Genomic DNA, 18,756 nt, shown 5'->3' with positions numbered 1-18,756 from the left:
GGAATTTATAACTGTAGGATTTGTTTTGTTGTAGTAGAGTACAAATTATACGAAGAACACTAAGCAATAAATCACCGAAAAATAAAGTAAAGTATTTGTATTGTATATTGTAATTAAATGTATGTATTGTAAGTTGATTTGTTGTAAATAAACAAATTAAAAATTAGTGTATGGTACTTTAATAGAAAAAATTACTTCATATTTTATAATATATGTGTATGGTAAATGTATTAGCATATAATATGTATGTTTCTCATTTTGTTTTTTGTTGTTTTTCATCATTCTTTTTGTAATAATAAATTGTAAAATCGCAATCATTAATCATCATTAAAATAGTTTACTTTCATCTTGTTTTACACACAATGCACGCTTGTTTAGTGAGCGAGCAGAGTAGTTAAGAGTAAATATGTATAAGTAATTAAAGATATATGTATATATGTTATGTTCATAATCAATTAAAGTTCTTCTCTTCCTTTCCTTTTCATCTCTTCTCCTTTCTTTTTCTTTACTCATTCTCTTCCTTTACCCTCCTCTTTGCTCTCTGCGTTTCTCTCCTGCTGTTCTTGTTGTTGGTACTAAATGGGGTTAAGTGTGAGTGGGTGTGCGTGTTGATGGTGTTGTTCTTGTTGTTGACTGATGTTTTCGTAGTAGTGCACACTAGCTGGTTGTTGTTTTTTGCTGATGTTGTCTGCTTGGCAAACGATGAAAATTTGAAAAAAATGTGCAACGCAACTCTAAGCATCGTATTTTGTAACTTGTTTAACTTGTCCTATTCTCTCTTCCTGCCTCCCCTTTTTTAACTCTGTACTCATTATTTTCATTAACTGTAGCTTTAAATTTACGTTTCCTTTTGCTCTTTTTTTACTCTTTTTTCCTTTTTTGTTTCCTTGTACATATATATATACTCGCTTTATATATATTGTTTATAAGTATGTATATAGTTTTTATGTATATTGGTTAAGAGTGTGTTTTGTTGGTTTCCATATCCATTATAATCAATCATTATCATGCTGCTGCTGCTTGGCTCTTCCATTTCGCTTTAACTAAATAATAAATCCAACGCACTATATAATTCTAGTTTCAAGTTCAACTTTCGCTTAGATGTAAACGACCACGTACGCTTATTAATTAGGTTTCTTTATATATGTAGTTTAACTTTTAGCTAGTTTTTGTTTTGTTTACTTTAAATGGTAAATTTTTAATTTTGTAACGTATCTTTCCCAAGTCAGTACCGCCCTATTTCGCCACCACACCCTCCCATCCAATGACCTATTGCCGATAAAACCAAGTAAAACATTTGCCGATTAGGTTCAACCATTGTCTGAAAACAAAACTAACTACTACTAACCTCCCATATCTGTGAACCGCGCGGCCGGTCAATGAGTCATAAAAGCTAAGGCAAGCAAAGTTCTCAAAATCGACCAATTCGACTCGATTCCTTTTCAAACCCTTACTAAACCTTGTCGCCTGATTCAGAAAGCGGGTGGTGGCGAAAGCTGATCGGCTACTGACGTGCTTTTGCTTTAAAATGTACAATTTCGAATTTGTATTTACTAATTTTAGTAATTAATGGGGATCTTTACTTGTTTACTCTTTAAATAAAATTATAAGTTCTTATTTTCTTTGTGTTGGTATTTCGCGCTCTATTCTTGACCTTGTGTCTAATTAGCTAAACTTTATACTTGTAAATCATTACGTTTAAATCTTCACATTTCTATTTTGTTTCTTGTTAATGCCATGTATCATAAGTGTCTACGGGTTTTAGTTGGTTGGGAACATTTTGTTAGTTGATCCTGGCTGGTTGGTTGGTTGGTTGGTGAGTGTGGGGTACAGGAGAATGCTTGTTGAGTGTGGTGTTTATGAGGCGCATGAAAGAAATAATGTTCTCTTGTCTAAATGGGTGAGAGTGCTGATGTTTCGCCTATGAATTACATACTCGCTGCTATAGAACATACATGAATATCTATGAATCTGACTTGTCGCTAGGTATTTTCATGTTAAATTGTTTTCGCTTTAAATAATAGTTGTACAAGAGTTTTAAATATTAATTTCAACAACTGATCTGATCTGAAATAAAAACGAACAGACGACGCTTTAGCTTACAATTACCACCATCTTTTCTGTCTTCTTCATCATTCGCCGAGGACGACATGTAACTCAGCTCCTCTCTGCTCCGCTACTCCTACTTCTCCGCCACACGATCCTTCTCTCTTTAGACAGCCTGCGAGGCTGCATAGGGTGGCTGCGTGGAGCTGTCGTTGCCGTACGCTGATCGCGGCCCTGCTCCGTAGTTCGAGGCGCCCTCCTGCTTCACGTAGTTACTGTAGTCGTAGTCGTACCCGGATCCATAGCCGCCGTAGTCGTACTCAGAGCCAGACTTGGAGGCCGAGTTACCGGGTCCGGTCCGGGGCATGCCGCCCACTGGTCCAGTGGTCGAGGGACCGCCCGTCGCCCAGGCTTGAGCACGCGAGTACATGTCAGTGGCGGTGCCCGCTCCGGCTCCTGGTGCCCCAGTGGGTCCGGCAGAGTTAGGTGGCATGTTCCACGAGTTCCAGCTGCCGCCGCCCGATGGTCCCGAAGGAGCTCCGGTCGACGTCGAGTTATACATGTCGTAGCCGCCATAGCCCTGCGTCTGCTGCGGTCCAGCGTAGTTCGACCACTGCGGTGGTGGTCCCTGGGGTCCTGGTGGAGCTCCCCATCCCTGGTACGATCCTGGGCCACTGTTGCCGTAGCCGTATTGTTGCTGCTGCGGCGAGGTGCCCCAACCCTGATAGCCAGGCATCATATTCGGCGCGCCAATGGGCATATTCAGCGGCGGTCCACCCATCTGGCCATTCTGGCCCTGCATCATGTTGATGGGAGCATGGTGCGGTCCCCAGTGGCTGCACTCGTTGCCAAGCTTGCCATAGGCGCCTCCCACGGTACTGTTGTTGGAGTTCTGGCCGCCAGATCCATCACGAGGCTCGGCCTTCTTGATCTCGACCTGGGGATAATTAATGTTTATTAGTGATTTTGACAAAAATGTTAACGTATATTCTTGCAAAATTAATTGTAAGCGTATTCTTTAGAGCGTTTTTAAGTGGACATTATACTCAATAGGTTTTGTTACAAAAAGCACTTTTGTATTTAAGCGAAACACAACAATTTATAGTTTTACAAGACTATACTCAAATATAGATGGTTCGCAGAAATAGGTAATTATGTTTTGTAATCTCAAGTATTGGCACAACTTTCCAGCAATCACATACCTGCTTGCCATTCAGATTGATGTACCGCTCGTTGGTCACGTGCTCAACGGAGGACTCCTCCTCGAAGGAGAGAAAGCCGAAGCCGCGGGACTTCTTCTTCTCCTGGTCGTACATGATGACCACCTCGGTCACCTTGCCGTAGCGGCCAAAGAAGGTCCGCAGATCGGTCTCGGTGACGTTCGAGGGCAGGCCACCCAGGAAGACCTTGTAGCCGCCGCCCTTCTTCGGTTTCTGCAGAGTGCGCGGATTGCACGGCTTGGGGTCGATGGTGCGACCGTCGAGCGTGTGCGGTCCATTCTGCAGCACGTGGTTGACGTTGGTGGGATCGGCAAAGGTAACGAAGCCAAAGCCGCGCGACCTGCCGCTCTCGTTGTTCTTCATCACCACACAGTCAATGATGTCCCCGAAGCGGCAGAAGTAGCGCGACAGGTTCTCCTGCGTTGTCTCCCAGGATAGACCGCCCACAAAAAGTTTGCCCCTCTCGTCCTCTTCCATGATGTTGTTTTGGTTGTGGTTGTGAGCTATGGCGCCGGGTAGGTTCTCAATAATTGACGTAATCTTGCCGCTTTTTTATTAACACGGGGTGCAAAGAAATTAACTTGTGTTCGGTTGGTTGCTTGTTTTTGGGGGAGCACTTATTAAATTTTTACACTGCTGCTGGTATTTTTTTGTGGTTTTTTGTGTATCTTAGGTTGGTTTCAACGTTGCCAAAGTTCTTTTCCTTCAAAACAATTAAACAAAAGCCACGAAGTTCACACGTAACTTTCTATCGTAACAATATCGATGTCGTCGGTTTGTTTTTGTAGCAGGCACATGGAAAGATACACATAGAATAAAAGAAATCTGGTTAATTGAATTGCTACACAGGAAAAAACAAATTGGAATAATTAATTGTTGTTATTGGCAGACTGAATTTATTAAAATTAAAGGCCAGGGCTATGGTTGTATTTTTGTTTAATTTACAAATTTTTTTGAGACAATATTTCTTGCTGTGTAAAGATCTTGGGTGCGAATGGGTAGAAATGGTCAGATGACAAAAAATCACACACAGACTCGCGTTGGAAGAGAGCCAGCCAAATAGTAGGCATAGTAATTATGAAAGGCACAGGTAGGCACAAAAAAAAAGAGAAAAAAGCGGCAGAAGCAACCGGCCGGTACACATACACACAAACACACGCTGAAGACATTCCGCCGTACACGTGTATGTGTGTTTGTCGTCTAACTGCTTTTTGTACACGTTCACAAGTTTGCTCCTCCTTCGACACCCCAACACTACTCTCCTCCCCTTTCACTCACTCACAACGGATACGTGAAAGTATTGTTTTCTTTTTGCTGTGTCACGAGCGGAATGGTTGTTGTTGTTGTTGTAACAAGTCCCCAGCCTCACTCACACACCCGCACACATGCCGCCTATCAATGAGAACAACGAACTTATGTATTTCCAAGGTGAAAAGAGAGCTGTCGCCGGTTCACCACATTTGCGCGCCATTTGCCAGGGACTCCAGATTACAGCCAGATGTGTGCCAAGTAAACACAACTACAGGAGTATATTATAATTTTTGTGCAAACGCCAACGAATAACGGATTTAAATTCACTTAGTTATGAAGAAATTCCCGGTTTCTTCACTGGCAGCACTTCGCAGACATTTTGCCCATTAACAATTGAAAAAACATGTGGCAACGCCATGTGTGACGTGAAGGCGAATGGAAAGCGAAAAGCAAACGTACCAAAAACCAATGCCCTGAAAATAAATGTTAATTCCATCGAAAGAAAAAACAAACAATTATTTTTCGAGTTTTCCCCCAGCTTTAAACGATTAATGTTTTATTGTTGTTGCTGGCTGAGTACTCACGACTGAACTGAATGAATCGCACTGGCAGTGTGTGGGAAATTCACCACGGCAAAGGCAACGAAGAAAAAAAAACAAAATGGAAGACGTGCCTTATGAAAAATGAAACAACAAAGAAATCTCAAGAAATGTCTTGGGTCGCAGTTCTTAGAAAAGGGAACAAACGCATTTCACTGTATTTTTACGCTTTTCGTTTTGTTTGGCCAGCCAGGCGGTTTATTCGATGGGACACTCACTAATTCACGAATGCACGGTCACGCCGGGTACACTTTTGACACTTCGGCTTGCGGGCCGTGAAAATGGAAGCGAAATTAACCAAGATTTCTAATACGCAATTTTACGAATTTCGCACGATTTTTGTATTTTGCACCGCAATCTGCTGGCGTGTGTGAGTGCATGAGTTGGCCGTACGTGTGTGCGCGTGCGAGCGTGTGTGTGCGCGAATGGCCGCCGAGCGCTGTGCAATGGTGTGCGTATGCGTTGGTGTGGTGTTATACATAGCATTTTTTCGTATGTATGTATAAAAATATGAAATTTTCCACTTTGATGGGTGGAAATAGAGTGCCGAAAGTGGCACGGAAAATCGCTGAAAATTGCACAAACCTCTGTTTGTCGAGATAACCAAAAGGCGAAGAAACGATTTGAACGAATTGAGCCAATTTTACACCACACACCAACACACGCGCACACCGAGCAATGGCAGCTGCGTCAGGTATTCAGGCGTTTTTTTTTTTTGGAAAGGAAAGGCTAGGCAGGCATTTTGTTAAAGCGCTGTAATTGTTATGTAAATGCGATTTTCGGTCGCTTTCCGTTCTTACCGTTTGTGCAAAGTGTTCGTCTGTGGTTTTTTAAAGATTTCGCACTGCAAATTCACTAAATTTAAGTGTTTTTTCCTTAAAAAACTAGCTTATAAATAATTGTATGATTTTGATGCATACGATATTATAACCTAACTTATATGATAAATCGCCGCCACGTTTAATGCTGTGTGACCGCCGCCGGCCAGAAAAAAATACCACAAGTTGCACGGAATGTACTATAAAATACTCCACATATATTCTAAATTTAACAGATACTAGAAAAAAATTTAAAATAACGAATATATATTTATCTATTAACACAAGGCTAACTATAAAGGAGCTGGTTAAAAACGATTTATTAAGAATTTTACATTAAACTGGAGTTGTGCAGTACAATAATATCTTAATGATGAAAGAGTTTTAATATGTATATGATATGTAGGTGCTATACAAAAAAAGTTTTTAAAGCCGTTTTCAGGCGGGTGGAAAGGTTTGAAATAAAGCATTATTTTTAATAAATTGTTTGTAGAAGTTAAAAGGAAAAATCCCGATTTTTGTTTTTCGGCCCTGGAAGCCATTGTTGCCAGACACTCCCGCCTTTTGCTGACCGTTACCTACCGATTGAGCATAACTTTTGGTATATTTTCAGCGAGTCTGCAGTTTCTTTTAATGGTCTGTCCACGGTCACTCTGTTTTCTACCCGGTAAAATGAGTTTTGCGCTGCATTAAATAGAAAATAAACACAAAAATTCGCATCTGCCGACCGCGTTAAGTAACTAAGAGTGTTCGCCAGTGCGCGATTGACCGTGCAAAGTACCCAGGAAGGCGGTGGCAAGTGACTCCAACCCATCATCGATTTTTTTTCTGCGCTGCTGCCACATTAATTTGGGCCCGGGGAAAAGCGAAATAAACAGAAATGTCGCGCCATCCGAGCGATAGAAAGGTGTACGTAGGCGATCTGGGCAACAATGCCCGGAAGAACGACCTGGAGTATGTATTTGGAGCGTACGGCAGTCTGCGCAGCGTCTGGATAGCCCGCAATCCGCCGGGCTTCGCCTTCGTGGAGTTCGAGAGTGCCCGTGATGCGGCGGATGCGGTGCGCGGATTGGACGGACGGACGGTTTGCGGACGCCGAGCCCGTGTGGAATTGTCCACCGGAAAGTATGCCAGGTCCGGCGGTGGTGGTGGCGGAGGTGGTGGAGGCGGCGGTGGTGGAGGACTCGGAGGACGCGACCGTGGCGGCGGTGGTCGTGGGGACGATAAGTGCTACGAGTGCGGCGGACGGGGCCATTTCGCTCGCCACTGTCGCGAAAGGAAGGCCAGGCAGCGACGCAGGTAAGCGCAATTCGCATTTGCAATTCGCCATTTCCATTTTTCATTCATTGTCGTTGCCAAAAACTTCTTGATTTTTGTAACATGGCGAGAGAAAGGCATACATACAAACAAACGCATACATACATACATGCGTGTGTGTGTGTATGCCCATGCAAAAATTTAGTTTGTTTGGGCACCTCTGTGCCTGTTAAACTAACTAACAGCGTGCTGTTATGCGCAATGTGTGCTGTTAATCGCAGCGCATCGAGTAGTGCTGTACCATAACAGCACCGACACGTGCTCTGGCGGCATACCCATTAATTTTTATATGAGAAGTATATAACGTTCTGCATCTGACTAACATAATCATGATTGACAACAGTATCGAGATATTAATAATAGATTTATTAAAAAAAAGGTGATTGTATTGTGTAAAGATACAAACACTTTGGTGCTTAAAAATAATATATTTTATACTCTTGAAAACATAAATTGGTCCGTAAATTGCACAAAAACTTACAAATAGTTACGTTATAGTTACTAATATATTAGTATCACTACTTAAACTGATATTTAAGTTTGATTCTGTATTAGAATTAAACAAATTTAAATAAGTGGTATGTTTACCACTTATTTACCAAAGGGTAGCAGGCGGCTGTAAGCCTCCCTCCTACGCTATTTTCCCCGCGCTTTTACGTTCATGGTGAATTACTTACAGTGGTGCTGTTAAGCGCGAACCCAGTGGCAACGCCGAAGACCGAAGGCACACGTGCTTGCACTTCATTTTGGATTTTTCTTTTACACGCGGCATACGGAAAAGAAGGTTAAGTTGCTGCTGGCTGCCGAGAGTTTCGGTGGTTTTAAATTGAATTAAAATTGAAACTAAATGAACAGAGTGTGACGCGATGTTTGTGCTCTACGAAACGCCGGCGGGCTACGCGATTTTCAAGCTGCTGGACGAGAAGAAACTGGAGCAGGTGGACAATCTGTACCAGGAGTTTGAGACTCCGGAAAAGGCCAACAAGCTTCTGAAGCTGAAGCACTTTGAGAAATTCAATGACACCACAGAGGCGCTGGCCGCTGCAACGGCGGCGGTGGAGGGCAAGGTAGCCAAGCCGCTGAAAAAGACACTCAAGAAGCTGCTCGTTGACGACGTGCAGTCTTCGCTCTTGGTTGCCGATGCCAAACTGGGCACAGCCATCAAGGACAAGCTGTCGGTACAGTGTGTGTGCAACACTGGCGTCCAGGAGCTGATGCGCTGCATTCGCCAGCAGGCGGACAGTCTGCTTGGTGGTCTGCCCAAGCGTGAGATGACCGCCATGGCCCTGGGTCTTGCTCACTCCTTGTCGCGCTACAAGCTCAAGTTCTCGCCCGACAAGATCGACACAATGATTGTGCAGGCCCAGTGCTTGCTGGATGACCTGGACAAGGAGTTGAACAACTACATGATGCGTGCACGCGAGTGGTACGGTTGGCACTTTCCCGAGCTGGGCAAGATCATTACCGACAACATTGCCTTCGTGAAGACCATCAAGTTGGTGGGCACCAGGGACAACATGGCCACAAGCGATCTGTCCGACATTCTGCCAGAAGATGTGGAGGAAAAGGTCAAGGAGGCAGCTGAGATCTCTATGGGTACCGAAATCTCCGAGGAGGATGTGCTGAACATTCAGTGTCTGTGCGACGAGATCATATCGATCAACGATTACCGCACCCACTTGTACGACTACTTGAAGGCCAGAATGATGGCCATGGCTCCGAATTTGACAGTGCTCGTGGGCGACACCGTGGGCGCTCGACTGATTGCCCATGCTGGCTCGCTGATCAACCTGGCCAAGCATCCCTCATCTACTGTACAAATTCTGGGCGCCGAGAAGGCACTCTTCCGTGCGCTGAAGACCAAGAAGGATACGCCAAAGTACGGTTTGATCTATCACGCCCAGTTGGTGGGACAGGCAAGCCAGAAGAACAAGGGCAAAATGTCGCGTTCGCTGGCCGCCAAAGCGTCACTTGCTACGCGCGTTGATGCCTTTGGCGAAGAGGCTACCTTTGAGCTAGGAGCGGCGCACAAGGTTAAACTGGAGTCTCGGCTGCGACTCCTGGAGGAGGGCAACCTGCGCAAACTCTCGGGCACCGGCAAGGCCAAGGCCAAGTTCGAGAAGTACCAGGCCAAGAGGTGGGTTTTCCTTGTCAATTATATAAGAGTATACCGATTTCCTGTGATGATACCCAAAAGGTTTCGCATTTATCCGATTAAGATGACGATAAACCTTGGCTGTCTGAGCGAAATTGAGTCTACAATCAGGCCATTTCTCGATTGTTCAGTGTATTTAATTTATTTCTTGACTTTTTAGCGAGGTGTTCACCTACCAACCAGAGGCGGACAACACCTTGAACGTGAAGAAGCGCAAGCACTCCGAGTCCGAACAGCAGACGCCTGTTAAGAAGGAGGAACCTGCTGAGGAGGAGGCGGAGGTTAAGTCCGAGAAGAAGAAGAAAAAGAAGAAGAAGCAGAAGGACGAGGAGGAGGAGGCCGTTGAGGAGGCGGCAGCACCAGAGCCCGAGGATCAGCCAACACCAGCAAAGAAAAAGAAAAAGTCAAAGCACCAGGAGTAATTTCCCACCTTGACTAGTTAGTAGGCCTTAAGTTTTAGCATCCTAGGTTACATTATTGTAAAGTATAGGATTTTATAATTACCAACACGATTAAAGTTTTCGGTGTACATTAGAAATAAAATGTAATATTTGCATAACAATTTCAAATGTTAAATGTTATTCGTATTGGTTTTGATATACTTTATTTTTATCGAATTTTCACATTCTAGTACAATATATATTTAGCTTGTCGAAAGCTATCCCATTTCAAGTAATAGATTTGTTTAGTGTCCTTTGATTTTAACAATTAAGGTGCTTCTAAGGCATTCAGTTTATGTCTGCTAAGCTTAGCAACATATTTCAAAAGCAGCTCCCAACTTTGGAGGCCAATCTGTCACTCGCTGCGAGGTAAAAAATACGTTTGACTGCGGTAAAGAGATCAATGAAGCAGAAAGTTTTTACGTCAGCCCCAAATGCTTGCTTGCATCATGATGCTGGGCATTTTGACCATTTTGTGGTCAACGGCGTGGTATATAAAAGCGATTGCAACTGGAGTCATTTGAACGGGAAAACGATGCGAGATGCATGGTCATTTTAAGTTGCTTCTGGTCCTGGGACTCCTGCTGACTTACGCGGCAGCCAAGAAGAAGGAGGCCTCATCATCCGAAGAGGAGGAGGGTGGCGACAAGTACGAGAAGAAGAAGTTCGGTGACAAGGAGCACAAGGGTGAGCACGGACACAAGGAGCACAAGGAATGGGAAGAGGACGAGAAGAAGCACCACGAGCTGGAAGACCACGAGCACCACCACGGCGACAAGGGATCGAAGAAGAAGAAACACTACGATGAGAAGGATGAGCATGGCGAGAAGCATGAACACGGCGCCCACAAGAAGGGCGGCAAACATCATCACAAAAAGAAGCACAAAAAGGGTCACAAGGAATTAGAATACCACAAGAAGTTCAAAAAGGACGAGTACATCAAGGAGAAGAAGTTCTACGATGATGAGCACAAGGGCGGACATCATAAGAAGTATGGAAAGGAGCACCATCATCATGCCGAGGAGCACGGCGAGCACAAGAAGGGCGAAAAGCACGAGGGCGGCAAGAAGAAGGGCCACAAGAAGCATCACGGACACTACAAGAAGGGTCACCACGACGAGGACCACAAGAAGTACAAGAAGGAGCACAAGTACGGCGACAGCTTCGAGGAGAAGAAGGAGCACGGCGAGAAGGGCTCCAAGAAGCATGGCCACAAGCACTACAAAAAGAAGGGCGGCAAGCACTGAGCAAGTTATATTACATGTGATCTTTATGTGAAATGCAGAATTAAAACTGGGAGAGGTTCTGGAATATTATGATAATGTCTTGTGTTTTATTCAACAAGCAGTAAAAACTTAATCTGCTATAAGATCTAAAAGTAGATACAATGTTTCAAATAATATAGCACACAATAAATTATGATTTCGTATATTGTAATTCTATTCAAATGTATATACATATGTCAATATGTCATAAGGTAGCTTAAATTCGTACGTATTTTAAAAAGCCTGATAGCTAATCACAACGATTTTTCCCATTTCACTTCCAGAAGCAACTCATTCAGCAGATCTCGCAGCACATCGCGACGCAGGCGCACTCGCTCCAAGTCCGGAACTCGATCCCGCAGTCGCTCCGCCGGCTCGGTGGGCCGTCGCTCCGGCCGCTCGAACGGACGGGACGAGAACGGATCGGCGTCGAGGTACAGCGACCACGAGCGCAACGGCAGTGGAGCGGTAGACTCACCGCCGCCGCCAAAGCGGCGCTATGAGGATGAGGACGATGACCGGGTCAGGGGATCGCCGCGGTCGCGTTCCCGATCTCGATCGGCGTCGCCAGCGGTGCGCCGTGGATCGCCGCCCAGGCGTCGTGGTGACTCGTCCGCCTCACGTTCCGTTTCAAGGGACTAGCGACAGCGAACGGATGCAGACGGAGCCCGACATGCGATGATGAGGGCCGGAGCTGCAACCCCCCGATGAATCCGGCGAGATGGGCTCTCCACGCACTGGACTCTAATCCTCATTCCCAAAAGAAACAACCTCACGTGTAACAAGACAGATTCCCAAATACTTTTTCATGCAGTATCCATCTAAGGTTTTAGTTGTCCAAAACCATATTAGTTAAGGGTTTTAATTTATAGTGGAACTCGAGTTTGCATATTTAGGTATTCTAATGTTCCAACACAACAACAAATACAAGCACACGCAGAACAAAGGAGAGCGCTTCGGAAAATCATTTGACGGAAGGAAATTTAAGATATAGAAATGGATCGGCAGCCGCAGATTAACGATCTAGTCAGGATTGCTATGTAAATTGATTTGCCTGGGATTTTATTTTGCTTACCCTGGAATTATACTCGAATGTGCAGAGGACGAAGCATCGCCACCATTTTCATGTCAATTCTAAACCATTTTCAATTTATGCAACACAACACACTTGATTACTTGACTCCAATCTCTGTATGATGTGTTTCTATATTCGTAATAATTAAGTCTTGCAACACTGCATAATAATTATTCATACATTGATGTCATAGTTAAGTATTAAAAAAATACATATGTATGGATTCTTGAGATGTGTGTTTGAATTATATAGCAAATGCGCTGAACACTAAAATACAGATATTCAATCAATAAATTAAATGCCAAAATTAGCTGTTTTCCATTTGAATTTGGCGGGCACTATGCGGTCTTGACCAAGTCTGGTCACTCAGTTTAGAAGTACGTGCGCATTTTTAAAGTTGGTATTTTTGACAGATTTTAGGATTTTGCCAATCTGGTAACTCTGCATTCCGAGTTAGTATTTTTCAGTCAGAGCTGGTATTTTATTTCGTATCGGGTACGGCCACATTAATAGACTAGCATTCCTCCAGTTAAATTTTGTTTTGTGTTTTGTTTTGCATTTTTTTTACATATTGCCTTTACTTTACTGCCGCCGGCTTCCATAAAAATAGTTGTGAAATCAGAAAGAACGAACAGAATCATCTTGCAACGTGGTCAGCTGGACAGCTACAGCAACAATGGCATTCCGCCAGACGGAGCACGAGATGAGCGTCACCTCACTCGATTCAAGCGTCGAACTGCGATCGCGCTCCCCATCGCCGCAGGTCTTCAATCCGCGCAAGCTTCGCTTCGCCGACGATGACTTTGACAAGGACACGCCCGAGGGAGCGAGTCCGCAGCATCCCCTTCAGCAGCGGCCGAAGCTATCCTCCGGCGAGGAGCAGCAGCTGGGGAGTAAGTTAGGCGAAGGAGGTGGCGACGGAGACGTGTCCATGTCGCCGCCATGCCAAAAGGTGCGCGCACTGCGACTCTTTAGCACACCGGCCACTCCAAAGACCATCCTGCAGAAGTCGACGACGCAGTGCAGCAACCATCTGTCGGCGGCAGCAGCGGCAGTGAATGCCTCCAGACGCAGCGACGACCTATTCCGCCTGTCAGAGCGTCCGCGATCTCTGCCACTGCACAACCGCAAACTGCCCGCTCAGGACACGGCAAATGTGAATCCCTTCACGCCAGATAGTAAGTTAAAATTTCCCGGCTTCTGATATTTCAAATATATTGGTATTATTTCCAGTTTGTTGCTTTGCATTTGCACTTCACTTTAACCCTTCCCAGTTTAGTCTTATTAGCAATCTAATAATCCATTCTTTTATTTTTAGGCCTCATGGCTCACAATAAGAAGCGCTGTCGCACGCAATTCGGACGCGAAAACCTCAACCTGAACGTGAATGCTATGCAAAAGTATTTGCTCAGTGATGCCTGCGACGACGATGTGGCGGAGGAGGCGGGCGACTCGATTCGCGAAATCCACCAGCAGGCACCCAAGCGGCTGGCCCTGCACGACACGAACATCAGTCGCTTCAAGCGGGAGTTCATGCAAGTCAACGTAATCGGCGTTGGCGAGTTCGGTGTGGTGTTCCAGTGCGTCAATCGACTAGATGGCTGCATATATGCGATTAAAAAGAGTAAGAAGCCGGTGGCAGGCAGTTCTTTCGAGTGAGTATTCATTAGTTGTCACAACGAGCGTCGTTTAACAATCTATTTGCTTGCAGAAAGAGAGCCCTGAACGAGGTGTGGGCCCATGCTGTATTGGGCAAGCACGATAACGTGGTTAGATACTATTCCGCGTGGGCGGAGGACGATCATATGCTGATACAGAATGAATTCTGCGATGGTGGCAGCTTGCAAGCGCGCATCCAAGATCATTGTTTGGGTGAGGCAGAGCTAAAGATTGTTCTCATGCATGTGATAGAGGGCCTGCGCTATATTCACTCAAATGACCTGGTGCACATGGATCTGAAGCCGGAAAACATATTCTCCACCATGAATCCGAATGCACACAAGCTGGTTGATGTGCAGCCGCAACAGACCAAAGATGACGATGGCATGGACAGCGTCTACGAAGAACTGCGCCATTCAGAGAACCTGGTTACGTACAAGATCGGCGACCTGGGACACGTGACCTCCGTTAAGGAACCCTACGTCGAGGAGGGAGATTGTCGATACCTGCCCAAGGAGATCCTTCACGAGGATTATTCGAATCTCTTCAAGGCCGACATCTTTTCGCTGGGCATCACGCTATTCGAGGCGGCCGGCGGTGGTCCGCTCCCCAAAAATGGACCCGAATGGCACAACTTGCGAGATGGCAAGGTGCCGATTTTGCCGAGCCTGAGCAGGGATTTTAACGAGCTCATAGCCCAGATGATGCACCCTTATCCCGACAAGAGGCCCACTTCGCAGTCCATATTCAGTCATCCGTAAGTAAATTGACAATCATAGTTAGTTGCATTTAAGATAAAGGAGCTCACACCAGATACATTTAATGTTCGTTAAATTTGCAGAATTCTGAGTGCTGTTGACTCCAAGAGCAAGCTGCAGCTCGGCCTGGAGCTGACCGTGGAGAAGCGCAAGAACGAGATACTGATGAACAAGCTGAGAGAGGCCAAAAAACAGATTAAACTGCTCGAGCAACGAGGTAAGATAAGATAAACTGTTGTGTAACAACTTAAACTGTAAGGTGGTTATACCGAAGTTTACAATTTCTAACTTTTCTGCAACTCATTTTAGTCAATCTTCTTGCGGTGACTAACAACCCGGACAGTCTGGATGGACAGCGTTGCCTTCGCAGCTTCACTCGACGCATGCGCACCCCATTCTCCAGCCATGGCAAGTTCGACAGCATATCCGATCGCAACAAGAACGTTATCACCAATGTCTGATAAGCTCGCAACTGATGCCGAACCGATAGCCAAACTCTTCCGAATCGAACGTGAACTAAGCTCACATTGTGTTACCTCTTAAGCGTATTCATATAATCGATACATATTTTAAACTATTCGCTTTCGTTCAAGCTCGTGGATTTTGAAGCATTCGTAAATATAATCTATATATTTTTCAAGCTCAGTGAACTTTTCCCTGTTAAGAAAGCACGATCGTTTTAGGAAAAGCCCTTGTAAACTTTAAGATTCTCGCATAGTTGTAATGAGTATTGTTTTCGAAATTAAAATATTTATTATGTTACATGAAAATCGAAATAATAACATTCCATTCGTTAAATATAGCGAATGCTATTCCATAAACACTACAGGATTTATTGGGTTGACTCAGATTTAAACCAAAATGTTTGACATTGCGAAGTTTTGCTCGAATTCAATTGGTGTTCTATATTTTTATTTGAAAATAATAATCGTCTCATTTTCGCTAAATTTTCTTGTATTCAACTTATTTTTTTCTTTTTTTACGCAATCAATGGAAATACAAATGTTCATTTTTGTAATTTGACTTATTTCTTTGAGGCACTAAGACTAGATGTTGGCTGTAAGCTGCTTTGATAAAAATGGAGTGGGTGTTTCATTTAAAGAACAAACTCAGAACTTGGCATGAGTTTGTTTGGAAATCCTTAATCAAGTATATTTTCTTCATTAAAAAATAATGTAAAATAATATGGATTACACTTTTGTTATGCGCTACATATTATTGTATGTATGATACACCTAAAACCGTCTATAATTCTGATTCTGTTGTCTGCTGCCGCCTTGTTGCTGGTAGTTGTTGTTCCTTGGACCATTATAGTTGTTAAAGTTGCGCTGCTGCTGATTGGAATTGTCCTGGTTGAATCTCTGATTGTGACCATATTGCTGCTGTCGGTTATTGTAGTTGTTTTGATAGCCGCCACCCTGGTGCTGATTGTAGTTATTGTTGTAGTTGTAGTTATAGTTTCGGCTATTGTTTTGATAGCCCTGTCCTTGGTTTCCGCCTCCTCCCTGGCCGTAGCCGCCTCCTTGACCGTAGCCTCCTCCTCCACCACCACCTTGTTGGTTCCTTATGCCAGCGTTCAGCATGCGGTGACCACTATCCGGAACGTAGGCCCTGGTCAAGTGGCTATTAAAACCGATGACGGGACGATGCTTGTTACCAGACTGCTCATTTGGCAGCACCTGTGGCGGATCTACGGCATTTTCGAGGCGCTTCGCTTCGAAAATGTAGTCATCATCGTATTCCGGATCCTTGAACGTGGTCGTCACGGTTATATTGTCATTGATGTCCGATAGCCCGGAAATCGGCGACTTAAGAATGCCGCTGATGGCAGTGTTTAGCTCGGTACTTCCCAAAGTGCCGCGCATACCGTCAAATGAGATGGCTTTGCAAACGCTCTCATCATCCTTTTCGCTGACTTTCTTCACCTTTTTGTAGTGCGGACTCTGGTTGCTGATGTACAGGTAATTGTCTCCACGCTTGTTTCGCTTCACCTCCTCTCCAGTAAGTTGATCATAGTAGGGAACCAAAGCCTTGAAGAGACGCTTCTCATCGACGAACGGCAGCAGAGCCACTCCCTGCCAGGCGAACTTCTTGCCATTCAGATCGATCTTAAAGTCCTCCGGATAGAAGTCAATGATCGGCGACTCCGGGTCGGACATGAGCTTGGCCCATGGCTCGGGCACGTGCGAACTACTGGCTGCCGGAAAGACGCCCATCAGTTGCTCGAGCGGATTAAACGGCTTTGTGCCCTTTTCGAACATCGTGGACAGCCCCTGGATGTTGACAAAATCCGATGCGAAGGGTGCATAGTGGTATGGGAAGTACCAGTTCCAGGAGGCACAGCCCTGGTAGTAGTACTTCAGAACCCAGCACAATCCTCGGACATACTGCAGGGCTACAGCGTATCGGAACTGCTGGTTACCCGGTGCCACATCAAACTTGGATTCGTAGTAGCGGTCCTTGAAGCCGTCCTCCCACAATCGCACCTCGTCGTTATTCTCCTCCTCATCTTCGTCATCCAAATTGGCCATGTCACTCGTCCGTTTCCTATTACGGAGTGCGGCGGCCTCCTCCTTGTAGTTGCCGACGCTCTTTTGCTGGCTGTTTGGACCCACTGCGCTGGCGCCAAAAGCAGACTGATTCAAGGATCCGTGGTCCTGATTCCTTTCCTGCCTCTTGCGCGCCTTGTCCCTGGCCTTGAACTGCTCCTCGCGTCGCTGTCGGCTCTTGAAGATCTGGTCCTCGGCATTGCCCAAGTCGGTCATAATCAGCTGCACCCGGTCCAGATTTACATCTCCCGAGTCGGTGAGATAGCCCTTTGTCTTGTAAACGCACTTCTTGTATAGCTCCACCAGGCGATCCACTGCACCCTCGCGAATCTCCAGGCTAGGCAAGTGGGGCAAAAAATCGTTGCCCACAAAGAAGCACATGAACACCCAGTCGTCCAACGCGCGCTCGAAGCTGTACTCAAATGGCAGATTCGGCATCTCAAGAGTCTGCTTCAGGTACTCGCGCAGCACACTCAGCCGCACAAAGATGAACTTTACCTCGGCGCCGATGGGCACATCGGGCTTAAAGTTGGCGCTGGTTGGGGCAGTCGCTCCGAGTCCGACACACTTGTCCATCTCGTGGCCAAATCCGTTGCAGATGTCGCAGGGACGCGGCTTATTCGGCAGGAACTCCTCCCGAATGATGGTGAAGTTGGGCTCATGCGTGGCCAGCCCCAACATGATGAGATCGGCGTCGGCTCCGCACAAGACGTGCTGCGTGTTGGGATCGTGATCCGGCTGGGCACGCTGCTTACGGATGTAATCCATAATCTTGTGCTCACCCTCACCGGGCACATTGGCGTCCGACAGGATCACCTTGATGCCCTTCCAGGCCGGGTTATTGTTTAGACGATCATGAACAAAATAGTGCAAACACTTGCTCAGTCGGTCCATGAACGGGGTGCCCGGCGTAATGCAGTTGGAGTCAAAGTGATCACCCTTCTCCTTCTCCGGTGGCAGCTTGCAGCCACGGCTCAACAGCTCCTCTCGGATCCGTGCTACCTCCAGTCGCTTTTCGGTGGTTTCCTTGGCTGCCCGGAAGCGACGAGATCGCTGCTGATTCATCTTGGCTCGTGGAGCCACTCCGTCGATGGCCATATAGAGCAGTTTCCGGGGACGCACAATGCCGAACAGACGGTCGATGCACTCGAAGATGGCCACCATCATCTCGTCCTCGTTCTTCGGCGCCGGCTTGTCCTCCGGATGCGTGCACGGATGTATGATGCCGTTCATGTCCAGGTACAGATTGTCAAACTCTATCCCATTCGGATTCGGCAAGGTGGCGTCCTCGTAGATGTTTCGCCCGGTGTCCGGGTCCACCTGCTTGTTTTCATTGCATTCTATTATCACGGATGGATACTTCCGGCTCAGCCAGCGAAAGAATGCTGGAACTCCCATTATATCTTCGGTTTAAGCTCTGTTTTTCTTATATTTGGTCAAACTCTGGGTTCCTCGTTTTCTTCACCTATACCACAAGCATGCTCCGGTCAATGGGACCGTACAAAGGGCTGGGAGAATAAATACCAAAACATATAAAAAATACTAAATGTATTCTATTAGAATTGACATTAAATTAAAGTGCTCTATGCCTTTAACACCTGTTT

At 45.6% G+C, this 18,756-nt stretch overlaps 5 protein-coding genes and 1 non-coding gene across 8 annotated transcripts; 4 read left to right on the top strand and 2 right to left on the bottom strand.

The window, feature by feature from the left end:
* Positions 1–498: 498 nt before the first annotated feature.
* Positions 499–6,125, bottom strand: LOC6731287 (heterogeneous nuclear ribonucleoprotein 27C). Of its 3 annotated transcripts, none has more exons than XM_016179688.3 (3): positions 5,917–6,125; positions 3,249–4,014; positions 499–2,983 (listed from the first exon to the last, which is right to left on the bottom strand). In XM_016179688.3, the coding sequence occupies exons 2-3, from the start codon at positions 3,741–3,743 to the stop codon at positions 2,213–2,215; spliced, it is 1,266 nt and encodes a 421-aa protein (XP_016023851.1). In that variant the 5' UTR covers positions 3,744–4,014; positions 5,917–6,125; the 3' UTR covers positions 499–2,212. The 3 variants fall into 3 exon arrangements, with proteins under 3 accessions (XP_016023851.1, XP_016023850.1, XP_039154419.1); XM_016179687.3 differs by having other exon boundaries at positions 3,249–4,010; XM_039298485.2 differs by lacking the exon at positions 5,917–6,125 and adding an exon at positions 5,102–5,190.
* Positions 6,126–6,528: 403 nt separating this feature from the next.
* On the top strand, positions 6,529–12,416 carry LOC6731284 (probable splicing factor, arginine/serine-rich 6). The gene is made up of 2 exons (XM_016178832.3): positions 6,529–7,233; positions 11,396–12,416. Exons 1-2 carry the CDS (start codon positions 6,815–6,817, stop codon positions 11,751–11,753), a joined length of 777 nt encoding a protein of 258 aa, XP_016023849.1. The 5' UTR covers positions 6,529–6,814; the 3' UTR covers positions 11,754–12,416.
* LOC6731286 (nucleolar protein 58) lies at positions 7,970–9,968 on the top strand. Its single transcript, XM_002078407.4, has 2 exons — positions 7,970–9,388; positions 9,567–9,968. Exons 1-2 carry the CDS (start codon positions 8,118–8,120, stop codon positions 9,826–9,828), a joined length of 1,533 nt encoding a protein of 510 aa, XP_002078443.1. The 5' UTR covers positions 7,970–8,117; the 3' UTR covers positions 9,829–9,968.
* Positions 9,427–9,499, top strand: LOC120284269. The gene has a single exon (XR_005543502.1). It is a non-coding gene; the product is annotated as a small nucleolar RNA SNORD53/SNORD92 (small nucleolar RNA).
* Positions 12,417–12,659: 243 nt separating the features above from the next.
* Positions 12,660–15,373, top strand: LOC6731283 (wee1-like protein kinase). The gene is made up of 5 exons (XM_016178833.3): positions 12,660–13,364; positions 13,505–13,841; positions 13,898–14,602; positions 14,687–14,820; positions 14,913–15,373. The coding sequence occupies exons 1-5, from the start codon at positions 12,863–12,865 to the stop codon at positions 15,062–15,064; spliced, it is 1,830 nt and encodes a 609-aa protein (XP_016023848.1). The 5' UTR covers positions 12,660–12,862; the 3' UTR covers positions 15,065–15,373.
* Positions 15,332–18,670, bottom strand: LOC6731282 (5'-3' exoribonuclease 2 homolog). The gene has a single exon (XM_016179686.3). The coding sequence runs from the start codon at positions 18,548–18,550 to the stop codon at positions 15,839–15,841; it is 2,712 nt and encodes a 903-aa protein (XP_016023847.1). The 5' UTR covers positions 18,551–18,670; the 3' UTR covers positions 15,332–15,838.
* Positions 18,671–18,756: the final 86 nt, after the last annotated feature.

The sequence above is a fragment of the Drosophila simulans genome, chromosome 2L (assembly GCF_016746395.2).
Source record: "Drosophila simulans strain w501 chromosome 2L, Prin_Dsim_3.1, whole genome shotgun sequence".
Taxonomy (NCBI): Eukaryota; Metazoa; Arthropoda; class Insecta; order Diptera; family Drosophilidae; genus Drosophila; species Drosophila simulans.
The sequence above is the reverse complement of the archived record's forward strand: the minus strand, read 5'-3'. Positions and strand labels throughout refer to the sequence as shown.

Excerpts from the sequence above, each read along its gene's own strand:
- LOC6731284 (XM_016178832.3), top strand. The coding sequence starts at position 6,815 with ATGTCGCGCCATCCGAGCGATAGAAAGGTGTACGTAGGCGATCTGGGC. Across the intron at positions 7,234-11,395 it reads AAGGCCAGGCAGCGACGCAG|AAGCAACTCATTCAGCAGAT; the intron begins GTAAGCGCAATT and ends TTTCACTTCCAG.
- LOC6731287 (XM_016179688.3), bottom strand. The coding sequence starts at position 3,743 with ATGGAAGAGGACGAGAGGGGCAAACTTTTTGTGGGCGGTCTATCCTGG. Across the intron at positions 2,984-3,248 it reads TCAATCTGAATGGCAAGCAG|GTCGAGATCAAGAAGGCCGA; the intron begins GTATGTGATTGC and ends AATTATCCCCAG.
- LOC6731282 (XM_016179686.3), bottom strand. The coding sequence starts at position 18,550 with ATGGGAGTTCCAGCATTCTTTCGCTGGCTGAGCCGGAAGTATCCATCC.
- LOC6731286 (XM_002078407.4), top strand. The coding sequence starts at position 8,118 with ATGTTTGTGCTCTACGAAACGCCGGCGGGCTACGCGATTTTCAAGCTG. Across the intron at positions 9,389-9,566 it reads GAGAAGTACCAGGCCAAGAG|CGAGGTGTTCACCTACCAAC; the intron begins GTGGGTTTTCCT and ends TTGACTTTTTAG.
- LOC6731283 (XM_016178833.3), top strand. The coding sequence starts at position 12,863 with ATGGCATTCCGCCAGACGGAGCACGAGATGAGCGTCACCTCACTCGAT. Across the intron at positions 13,365-13,504 it reads GAATCCCTTCACGCCAGATA|GCCTCATGGCTCACAATAAG; the intron begins GTAAGTTAAAAT and ends TTTTATTTTTAG. Across the intron at positions 14,821-14,912 it reads TAAACTGCTCGAGCAACGAG|TCAATCTTCTTGCGGTGACT; the intron begins GTAAGATAAGAT and ends AACTCATTTTAG.